The following is a 12348-nucleotide window of genomic DNA, read 5'->3' as shown; positions in this document are numbered from 1 at the left end:
TTGGAACGAGAGGGGAAATGATACAAGAGCAGGCAGGGGAGGTACAGAGACTAAAACATAATGCTGGCATTTTAGGTTATAGTAAATATATACGGTAGCAAAGGAAAGATTTTTTGTGTGACTTCCTTCAGAATTAAGTCTAAAAACATTATAGGTATGTTTCACCACCTTCCACAAATACTGATAGTTCTTAAAAGTACACAATGCTTCAATCATGCACTGAAATGTGTGCCACGGAGGACGGAGCTGGGAGTCGGCAGGCTCCCAGGGAGTACTGGTCAAATTTTTGTGGTTCTTAGTTTCTTCATCTGTCAAGGGAGGGAGTTGAGCAAGAGATTGGTAGGTAATATATTCAATTCAGAAAAAATAATTCCACAAGAAATATGAGACATTCATAACTCAGATGAGAATAAGAATAGCATGCCTTCTAGCAATATGCAGTAAAATAATTAGCATATAATGACCATTTACTGTGTGCCTAACAGTATTTAAATACTTGACATGTAATGTCATTTAAATCTCAAAATCTTACATAGTATCCCCTTTCACAGATTAAAAAAAATGTAAGGATTAGATAAGTTAACAACTTAGGCCAGGAGGTGGTGGAGCCAGAGTTTTAAACTAGGTCCGTCTTATGCTCTTAATCACTCAGTACTGTGTGTCTGCATTAAACTTCACATGAACCTATCACTATAACTCTGCACTGTTCACCTGAAGATGAGAATAGCATGGTCTGACTTGTTTTGAAGAATCATTTTTAATACACATCTAAATAAATTCAGAAAACTTCCTGGAACCTCCAATAAACATTTCTGGCATACTCAGGCAGAACAAATTAATGGTGTTATGTAATGGCATGCATAAAGTAGAGGCTCAATGTGTTTATTGCAGAATGAAGCTATTCAATACAAATGTATCAAATATGACTAATAAAAGGAGGTTGGAACTTTGCCTATTTTCTAAAATGGTATCTTTTGTTTCCTAAATACTGTATATGCCATATCTAAAATTAAGTTACATAGTACGACCACCATTAGTTCTTAAATAATTGCAAAAACAGATTTTTAAAAATAACAATGAAGATATAATTCTGTTCTTTTACCTTGTAACTGACCTAAGCTTTCTTATCAGTTAATATAAACAGTTAAGACAGCATTTATCTTATACTCTTCCTGCCCCTCAGCAGGACCACCGACTTAGGGAACAGAAATGAAGCCCGCTTCCCTCAGTTCCCTCTCCCTTCCCAGCCGCCGGCCTCAGGACAGCATGCTATCCCATCAGCTCTGGGGGTGGACTGCGACTGTGCAGTTCTTCCAGCGACTGGGCAGGAAAGATAACTATGACAGGGGTCAATTTAGTCCTTTGTTGCACAGACCTATTCTCCAATATCCACTGTACTGGCATTATGTAATAAGTATTAAAGCTGTATATATGTAAATAGTTCATTCACCTTCTGACTCCTGCTCTGCCTTTCACTTGGTCCTAAACTTGAGTATCTTTCCTCTAAAGCTAACAATTTAAAAAGTAAAGGTTACTTGTAAGGAACAAAAAAAGACACTGTTTTCAGCGCTGGGGATGGCTCCATGGCCTCTGCCTCAGGTGCTAGAATGGCTCTGGTCGCAACAGAGCAACGCCCCAGATGGGCAGAGCATCGCCCCCTGGTGGGCAGAGCGTCGACCCCTGGTGGGCAGAGCATCGCCCCCCTGGTGGGCATGCCAGGTGGATCCTGGTCGGGCGCATGCGGGAGTCTGCTGACTGCCTCCCCATTTCCAACTTCAGAAAAATACAAAACAAACAAACAAAAAATTACAGGTAAATTTAAAAACTAGGGGAGTTTCTAAAAGAAGATCTAGTTACCAAAGATTATATTTTAAAATACAAAATAAAGGAAAATAATGTCTAACAAGGTAATTACCAATGGCAGTTAATTTTAGGTGAATAAAATGCTATTCTTATAAAATAACTTTAAACCAAGTATTTCGTCTGTAAGCCTTTGTTCTTGGGATTAAAGGTTAATTATTTTTAGGAATGCTGGATAAAAATTATTCCGCTAGTCTCAGACTCTGCAATAACCTTCCGTTTGAGAGAACAGTGAGAGGAAGCAGCAGCAGTCCCCGCGCAGGACTGTGATGAAGACCACAGGAGGCAGCTGAGGAAACTGCATGAGACCTGGCTCGGGAAAAGGACTCAACACATGTCACTTCTCAAACTGTGTCTTTTAAAGGCAAAAATCACATGCTGAAATACCACTACTGAGCACACTTTAACAATAATTCCAGAGATAGATGCCTATGTAATATAATTTTCTTTTGCTATTTGACATGAATCAAACAGTCTCCAAAGTGAACAGTACAATTTCTTTTCAGTACTCATGTTTAAGAGCTCTAGAACTATAAGGAGTTATTAATTTATCAAAGCTATTTCTTACTAGTAGAGAATGTTCATGTATAAATGGTAAAACATTAAAAAAGGATGGCTAATATATTTCAAAAGTTAGTGGACATGACAACTTATTTAAGGACACTATTAGGTTAATGATAATCCAATGAATATAATACATATATTATATATTTTTAACTGGTCCCAGTAGTACAAAAATAACTTCCTGTGTTTTTATTAGTTACGTATGACCAAATCTTTATGGTATTTAAATCACTCATTATATTAGAGATGTAAGGCAATGCAGATATATGTGCTTTTAATCAGCCAATTAAAAACTTTTGACTGGAAAGAACTGTCGTAAGAAAAATATATACTTATGACAACTTAGAACACAAGAAAACTAAGTCAGTTTAACCAAGAGAGGATAATCATTAAAGCATTTCAAATCTACTCTTTAAAAAACATATATCTGTACAGTTATTCTATCTTAATATTCACTTGAATTGACTGTAGAAGCCTAATTGATGAAATAAATGGGATACGTGTATGTAGGATACTACTTACTAATTTATGTTACTAGATAAAACAACAATTGTCCTAACCTTTCTACACATTATGACCTTTGTAAATGTTTGTAAGTCTGAGAGAAGGGAATTACCTCACACTACTTAGTAGCCAACATTACATAAACAAAACAAAACCAAAAAAAAAGCCTTCCCAAAACTAGTTCCAACAAAAATTAATGACTACTGACCTCAACGAGGTATGAAAAAATGGTTTGTCCATAATCAGTTTTTCCTCCCATTTTCAAAATAGCTATTTTAAATCTTTTCCTACCTCGCTCATGTTCCCACTACCCATCTCTTCCCTCCATCCTTCTCAGTCTCTTCATAGATTAAAAAATAAACATCTTCTAAATATATTCATGTTTCCATCCTCTCTTCCTATTCTTCCCTGCCTAACCCTACAGGTGATATGTGAACTACTCTCTTACTATGCTCCTCTCTTCTACTCCTGCCCTTCTGCCTTACCAGCCTGGCAAAACCTCAGTCCCAATAAATAATGGATCTCTCTGCCTTCTCTAACTTCTACACACAGGCTGCTGAGCACCTGGCAAGAGAAAAACTACACACCTTCATGGAAACAGTACAAATTCATTACCTCCAGCTTTCACTGGGCCCTCAATACTTTCCCCCCAATCTCGATACTCCTTTACTGTTCCTTTTCCACGATCTTTCTCATTCCCTTTCATTACTATTCCAAGCCATCATAATTTCCTTAAGTCCCTTACTCACCCTACTTCCTCAAGACTCTTAACAGAACTCTTAACAGACCACATCTTCTATTGACAACTACAGGAAACTGAGGTCATTAAGCAAGCCCTTTTCAACTTCCCACTACCTTAACTACAAACCCATATTAACACCCAACAAAATCTGTGTGCTTTCCCACAGGGAGAGCTGTCTTTTTGACTGGAGGTCAACCACCCATCTGTAAATTGACTCCACACTCTCCTTCCTCAATCAATTTCAACCTCTGCTGGTTTCTTCTCTTCATGAGTATGCCTTTATCTTTCTCACCTTTAAAAACAAAGCAAAACACAGAAACATACAAGCAAACTCCCTTTTATTGCAAATTCACCGCCACCAACCTCTTTTGTTCTCTTTTCTTTCAAATTCCTATAAGCCAAGAATAAAATGTCTCCTTTCATCTCCCATTAACTCATTGCTTTCTGGCTCCATCATTCTAGTAACTTCCAAACTGGAAAATCTCAAGAACATTCCTCAGGCCTCATATTACTGAGTCTCTCTACTGTACATCACAGCATGGATTGCTCTCCTCCTTGCAACTTTTATCTCAGGTCCTATAACCACCCTCTACTGATTCATTCTGTGCCACCACTGCCCAGCTCCTGTTCTGTACCTTTTATGGGTTTCCCTTCTTCCACTAAACATTCATATTCTCCATGGCTCATCCTTCGCCTACTGCTCTGCTCACTTGGCAGTAAGAACCATAAGTAATCTTCTGTCCCCTTCCAGGGTTTCAACGACCTCATCTTTGCCAATGAGTCCCAAAAATATGTGTCCAGCAGATCCCTTCTAACTGCCTACTAAATACCTCAACCTAGGAAGCTCACAAATCATTCAGACACAATGCTCCAAATGAAATCTATCCCCTAAGCCTTTCTTTTTCATCTAATGGGAAAACACCACTGAATTTCTCAGAAACCTCAGAGAAAACCCTGCCTGGCCCCTTCTACTGTCTTATTCTATTGCTTACAATACTTTGTTGGCTCTGCATTGCCTCCAAGAAAAGTATTAGTTCTTAATTAAAAGTATTAGCTCACAGTATGCCTCCTATCAACCTCAACAGTCTTATTTTTGCCCCTCCCTGACATAAAATCAACTTCTTGAACTACTTATAGATACTGGAATATATTAAAATGTGTATTGCCTTTTACTTGGACTCATGCATTAACTTCTTACATTAATTGCCTTCTAGGTAAATTTAGTCCAGACATTCCAATCTCACTAATGTTTATCTTTTAAAGCTCAAGAATCACATCACATTCTTAAGAGAGACTTCTGTTCCCTGACACCCACCCACTTTTAGACAGCTCTCTGCTCAGGGGTGCCATATTATCCTCCTGAGTCTCGAATACCACATCTTTGTTGTTGTATTATCTGTTTCTGGGCTTATCTCTTCTCCAACAGATTTACATGTTTATACTTCTCTTTATATTTCAGCTTTACAAGATTACGTTACTTTTTTTTTTAACTTTATTCAGTTTTTTAAAAGAGAGACACACACACACACAGAGAGAGAGAGAGAGAGAGAGAGAAGGGAGAGAGAGAGAAGGGAGAGGAGCAGTAAGCATCAACTCCCATATGTGCCTTGGCCGGGGAAGACCAGGGTTTCAAACCGGCGACCTCAGCATTCCCAGGTCAACACTTTATCCACTGCGTCACCACAGGTCAGGCGATTACATTACTTTTATTGCAGAAACTCCAATGTATAATACTGTGTATAGCACAAATTTGACAAAAGTAAGTACGAATGTACAGACAATTATTACCACAGAGCTGAAAACCACACTAATATAAAAGAAAATAATATATACAAAGAAAAAAGTAATTTGGGAAAAATAAGAATGCAAGAAATTTAAGAAATTTAGAAAATTTTTAATATTTTCAAAGGGATGAGGGGATTCTACACAATTTTAAAAGAATAAAAGAAAGGAATCAAGGAAATATACTTCTCACAAATATTAGGGAATATTTTATTGCTTCATATTCATTTTTGAAACATCCCCTAATTTTTGTGAGTAGTATAAAATACAACATAAGGTTAATTTAGAAGTTAACATCTTATTTACAGAGTTCCAGAAAAAGGAACATATAAAAGGGAAGATTAACAAAGAAATATATCAAAATATACTGCTCACAAAAATTAGAGGATATTTTATCACTTCATGTTCATTTTGAAATATCCTCTAATTTTTGTAATATATTTTCCCCAGGATTGAAGTGTACAAGTTTTCAGATTAAAAAGATCATCATGATGCCTCAATAAAACTTCAAAATAAGGAGAAAAAGGAGAGCCCAGAAAATTTCAGGTAGAAACACTAACAGACACAGAGAATAAACAATATAGAGACCAAATGAGACAAGAGAGAGAGATGAGTTGCAGATGAGGGTAAAGAGAAAGGCATAATTGGGGGGAAAGAGAGAGTCAAGGAAGGGGGAAAGAGAAGAGAAAGAAAAGGGTAGAGAGAGAGACAATGAGAGAAACAGGAACTGAGATAAAAGAGAGAATTGGCGGGGAGAGGGAGAGTCATAGATGGTGGGGGGAGCAAAAGATAAATGTGGAGCAGAACAATGAAGGCACAGAGAGAGACAGGTAGAAAAGGGATAAAGAGACTGAACCAGGAAGGTAAAGAGAAACAGATAGGAGGAGAAGGCAAGAGAGGGAAAAACTGAGAGACAGAAGGGGGGAGGGGGAGAAAGAGAAACAGACATACAGAGAAAACAGAAATGTAAACAGTTACAGGATGAAGTCTTGAGGAAACGAGTTCTTCAAGAATGGAAAAATATTGATCGTAGTCTACTATAAGGTCTATCTATACATACTCTCTATACCATGGTCAGTCAAATGTAAACACTGAATATTATTTAAATAAGTTGTATGCCATACAGAAAGGAAAAGACGGTAGCCCATATTACTGAGTGTATGTATGCATGTACAGTAGGGATGGAGAACAAAAAAAAGCTAATTTTTACACTTCTCAGTAGGAAGCCATTTAAGCTGAACAATCAAGAAACAAGTAGTAAAAGTATGTTATTTAGAAGCTGAAAGAGCTAAAAGTGGCAGCAGCAACTAGCAGTATAGAGCGGTAGGGCACCTATTAGGCTGTGGAACTACTTGACTTCAAACTATGTAGTTGTACAGCTTTGCTAAAACTTATTTAAAAACTTCCCACCAAGACTGCTACATGTAACCAACCTGATAAAATACAATAAAACATTTACTCTACTGGGACTCTCTCGGGCTATAACTCTCCTCTTACTCATTTTTTTTTAAATTTACTTATTTTAGTGAGGGGAAAGGGGGAGGGAGGAGAGGGAGAGAAGTTGGAGGAGCAGGAAGCATCAACTCCCATATGTGCCCTGACCAGGCAAACCCAGGGTTTTGAACCAGCAACCTCAGCATTCCAGGTCGACGCCTTATCCACTGCACCACCACAGGTCAGACTATCTTCTTTCAACCTCTGATACAAAACCTGACAATGAACAAAGAAAATGTACACAAAGCACTCGGGCAATTGCACCATTTCGTGCAATAAACCATCACTTCAAAAATTAATGGAAATAACAAGTCATAATTTATAATATATCCCTCCTCCCAAACTCAACCATTAAGAAAAGCCTTTTACAAAATGCTTACGGTCTTTCTTTCATCTGTTAGCACTAAGTAGAGTTCATTTTGACCAGGTCTCACATCAGATCACATTACTTTATAGCAAACTGGAAGGAAAACATGAAACCTCCAAACTTCCTAAAAACTAACTCATTCCATCATTTTTCCTACCTGTGACTTATTACAACCCTAAGGTTCTGACAGTGCCTCCCAGTCCTGGAGGGCTGTGCTTGGCAACCCGGACTTACCCTGTTAAACACTGGCAGCATCATGTACAGCTTCTCTTCTTGCTCCTTCTGAGTCATGTGCCGAGGAGGGTGGCACAGCTCAGTGAAGAGACGGCGGAGGTGCATCAGGCCTAAGGCGTTGTCTTGCGGGCTGCACTCCTCCTGCCTCGGCCGCCCCATAATCCTCTTCACCATGTTCATCTTGGTGGGTTGGTGATAAACACTTCTAATCCTGTGGAAAGATGTTCACCCAGAAACAGTCAAAATGTCATTATCTTGATCAGGTCAAGTAAGCATGAAGAGCCCATAAAAAGCCCGAAAAATAGAAAATTCTGACTAAAACATTAAGAAAAAGAAGAAAGGCAAAGCTAATTTCAATACATCTTACTAAATGATAAATTATAATCATGGCACTCACCATCCTACCAGCTCTGACAAAATTTGCATAAAATGTAAACCTTTAAATGTGAAATACTAACTGGACAAGTAATAAATGTGTGCAACTAAGTTAGTCATATCAAGTTCAACAAATAAAGGAATCACAAAGCTTACTATTAATACGTTGCTTACTAGCTAAGCACAAGTAAAAAAATGAAAGAACAGAAAGTTCACCCTCACCTCAAAACTTCCAAAATAAATTGCCCCCAAAAATACCCATGGAATTTTCTACTTAATTTTTTCTAGATGAAGGATTACATTTTGGTACCTGCTAGAAACTTTACTTTCTCCTGTAGTTTGAAAATGAGCAAATTAAATAAAATGATGTCCCAATATACCCTACAAATCTTAAGACAACAGTGAAAATTATGTAAGTGAAGACCACTTTTTTAAACTGTAGTTTGAAACTCTTAGTTAGGCCATGTTAATTCAGTTAGTAGGTCTTGATGAGTGTTTTAAAAATGAAATAAAAGATATTAGAATACATATAGTGAAGTAATTATTATTTCATGAAACTTATTTTAGGTAAGGAGGTATTTGTGTGTACTGCATCATAAAGTAAAATGCATCCCTGGCTGGAGCTGCAGTTAAGAAATAAACAAACCACTGGCTTAGAAGACACACCAGAATCAATAACAATAAGCTTTCAGAAAGCATCATCAGCCCTTTTCACTGCCACTAACTGTGCCAGCAATTAGCTAATTTCAGACACAAAAACAGGATATCTTACAAAAGAAATCAGGAAGGTTGAGAGAACATTATGGATATACAGAATCTGGAAAAAAGGCAATTTGCTTTTTAATCTGTAGAAAAGCAGGAAAAAAACTGAAGATTAATTTGTAATTTTGCTATATAACTATATGAGCCAATATGCCATTTCTTTAAAAAGTGAAAGACTACTACAAGACTAGAGCTTTATTACTAAATATCTGTCCACTGATTTTTTTAAACTATAAGAACTAGCATCTTAAACATGAGTCCGCAAGAATTTTGAGTGAATTCCCTATTTGACTATGGGTATGTGCTTATGCACTGGGGCTGGGCTGCAAGAGGAGGTCGTGATATGACTCATGGCAGGTGAGGAGCAGAAAGACACACTCTGCTTAGAGCTCTGCCAATGGCTTGTCTGTGTTGAGCGACTGCTGTGCAAAGAGCACTTGATACACTCTGGGGTCCAATCGCAGGGAAGAAGGCTTAGGCACACAGGCAGAGGGCCAAGGGGAACCTCACAGCTACCAATGACAAAACGTAGTCCAGTTCAAAGCTGTTCTTGGAAAATAGGCAAGTCTTCTAAACACAAATAAAAATATTTCAAAAAAATATATTCAAATAGTCTACCATATACTGGTATGTACAGTTGTAAAAATTCCCAGAACAAAAAGACAATTTGAAGTGAATTACATGTTTGTAAACTAGCTAACATTGTAGATTATGCAAAGCTCTGCTTTTTCCTTAGCGTATAGCCATTGTTCAGAATGTGTGGGTAGCAATTCATGATCTTCCAATACATAAAAATGTTTTTCTAAGGGATCCCCAGCTTTCAAAGGGCTCTATGTCATTAAAAAAATTTAAAAAGTCAAGCATCACTCTACATTTAGAGAACTTCAAAGCTCTTTCAGACCATCTCCTTTGCTGTTTATTCCAATTTATGCAAGTGGGCCAAATATAAGATTAATTCTACATTTAAGTGAGGCCCCAGACAAGAAAAACTGGTTCAAAATTTCACAATGGATGGAATTGTATGAGAATCCAGACCTTTTCTTTCTGGTCAAGTACCCTTCTGCATATTTTACGTGCTTATTTTAAATTACTGAATTCTGAGAAACTGTGATCTTAGTATTATTTATTATTTAGCACCATGTAGCAATTAGAATGCAAAAAAAATCTTTTTGATTTTTCAGAGGATACATTAAATAATCAGCTTTCATCCCAGGAAAACACACATGATCAAATATTGATAAACACGAACTACAATAGATGTAATCAAGCTATTGTACCATTATTATTTAATACTTATCAGATATATAAGGACAGATATCAATCAGTTAAATTATAGGTATTTCCAAATTACTCAGATAATCTCAGTGACAGAAAAAATTCCCTTTTCTTCTAATGTACCAAGAAACACTTAAGCATATCAGCTTCTGGAACCATTGCTTTGTCTTCAATGTTTATATTTAAAGTATATTTAGGCCTGATCAGGCAGTGGCACAGTGGGTTGAACATCGCACTAGCACACAGAGGACCCAGTTTCAAAAGCCTGAGGTTGCCAGCTTGAACACAGGCTCACAGGCTTGAGCATGGGATCATAAGAGACATGACCCCATGGTCACTTGAGGCCAAAAGTTGCTGGCTTGAAGCCCAAGGTCACTGGCTTGAGCAAGGGGTCACTCAATCTGCTGAAGCCCCCCAGTCAAGGCACATATGAGAAAGCAATCAATGAACAACATTAAGGTGCCGCTACAAAGAATTGATACTTCCCATCTTTCTCCCTTCCTGTCTGTCTGCCCCTCTCTCTCTTCCTGTCTTTGTCAAAATAAAAATAAATAAGTCAATGAAGTATATTCAGACCAAGAACTACCATGTTTTTAATACTCTTTGGGAGTGAAAGACTAGAAAAAAATAGGCACTTTCAGGCAAAGCAATACAAACATACCCACACAAGATAAGATAAGCCAGGTAAAAGGCTATTAACCCCCTTGAACCTTGGGTCTCTCACCTTCAAAATCTTTTTTCACAGCCTTTGTGCAATGCATACATAAAATAACATTATTTCTTATAAAATGCCAAGCACATTAGTTGCATTCAATAATTTTTAAATTTATTCCTTCAAACTTGATCACAAAATATTTCATCCTTTTCACTTACAATTTTAATTAATATTTAAGTTTAAAAAAAGAAACAGTGTAAAAACCCTTATAATACTGTTTTAGAGACTTAACAAAATAATAAAAATGTAAGGGGAAATTTATTTCTTGTTGAATGCTCAATAAGGTTTCAAAAGCAATATCTACTGCTCACAGAAGTTAGAGGATATTTTATAGCTTCAAATTCATTTTGAAATACCCCTAATTTTTGTGAGCAGTATAGAAGAGATAAGCAAAATATAATAATGAGGACAAATAGAATGATTATTTTGGGGGTAATGTTATTAGGTGGTTTTCAAAATATTTATAAAGATTATTGTGTATAAGAACTCTATTTTGTTTCACACACAAAAAGTGTTTGTACTGCCATCTGGGGGTTATTTAAATAGTAATGAGATAATTACTACTGCAATGAGGCCAGGCAGTATCTTACTGTAATCTCTTGTGTTAATGCTTGAAAATGCCAGACACTAACTAAGCCCACCCAAAATCCTTTAAACAGTTTACCATTATTTAAATTATAGAAGGGTATAAAACAAGTAAATAAACTGCCTAAATTTAAAAAACATATTTGTCAAATAACTATGCCTTTGAGTAGCTCAGCTAAAAACTTAATTTTCTAAGTAACTCAATTCCATGAAAAAAATAAATAGCTTGCTTACATGACTAAGGAAAGTCTTATAATTTCACCAAAGAATTATAAGTAAATGTTCAGGTTTCCTATTTCTTCTTAAACTTTCTGGGGCGGAGAGATCCTATTTTTCTTATACTCTCAAGAATAAAGGCAAAACTCTTTATATTTCTTAAGAATAAAGGTAGAACTTTGAGAGGATGACCTGACCTGTGGTGGCGCAGAGGATAAAGTGTGAACCTGAAACGCTGAGGTCACCGGTTTGAAACCCTGGGCTTGCCTGGTCAAGGCATACATGGAGTTGATGCTTCCTGCTCCTCCCCTGCTACTCTCTCTTCTCTCTAAAATACTTTTTTTTTAAATCTTAAAAAAAAAACACCTTTGAAAGGATCCCAACAAACTGAGTATTTAACCCAGCAATCTAACATATAAACTAAACAAGAACTAGAGACACAGTCCCTGTATGGCCAGTGGTCATCGTGGCCATGCACCTGCAGGTTCACATTAGATTCGGGCAGACGGTAAAGAGACAGCAGAGCAGGAGGATGGTGGGTCATTCCTTTATTAAAGTCTCATACCGGCTGATGAGCAAACACACAGGGAAAAACACTTCCCTTTCACTCAGGGCTCACAAAGCCACCGACACATTCTCAGTTTCCACAACCAGGAGAATCTTCTCCGGTTTTTCCTAGAATCAAAGGCCCCACCAGTCTCAGCAGAGCTCGCAAAAGCCCTCGCCTCTGTTCCCCGTCTCCTCCTCTCTCTGCACAAACTCTTTCTTCAGCACCCTGCATTCTCTCTGCTCTCCCTGCCATCTTGGCTTCCTTCTTCTTCTCCTTTTCCTTCTCTCCTTTTAAAAGTTTTATTGTCCAAAAGCTGCATGTCC

The 12348-nt window shown here is 37.3% G+C and overlaps 1 protein-coding gene across 7 annotated transcripts in view; it reads right to left on the bottom strand.

Annotated features, from left to right (window-relative positions):
- WDFY3 (WD repeat and FYVE domain containing 3) overlaps positions 1 to 12348 on the bottom strand; it is a 281383-nt gene that overhangs the window by 179632 nt on the left and 89403 nt on the right. For all 7 annotated transcript variants that reach the window (XM_066281026.1, XM_066281031.1, XM_066281029.1 and 4 more), the window contains one exon: positions 7548 to 7758. In XM_066281026.1, coding sequence (XP_066137123.1) covers positions 7548 to 7727 — 180 coding nt within the window. In that variant the 5' untranslated portion in view covers positions 7728 to 7758. The remainder of the gene's footprint in view (positions 1 to 7547; positions 7759 to 12348) is intronic.

Source organism: Saccopteryx bilineata, chromosome 5 (assembly GCF_036850765.1).
Source record: "Saccopteryx bilineata isolate mSacBil1 chromosome 5, mSacBil1_pri_phased_curated, whole genome shotgun sequence".
NCBI classification, from domain to species: domain Eukaryota; kingdom Metazoa; phylum Chordata; class Mammalia; order Chiroptera; family Emballonuridae; genus Saccopteryx; species Saccopteryx bilineata.
Note: the sequence above shows the minus strand (reverse complement) of the source record. Positions and strands in the feature narration are given on the sequence as shown.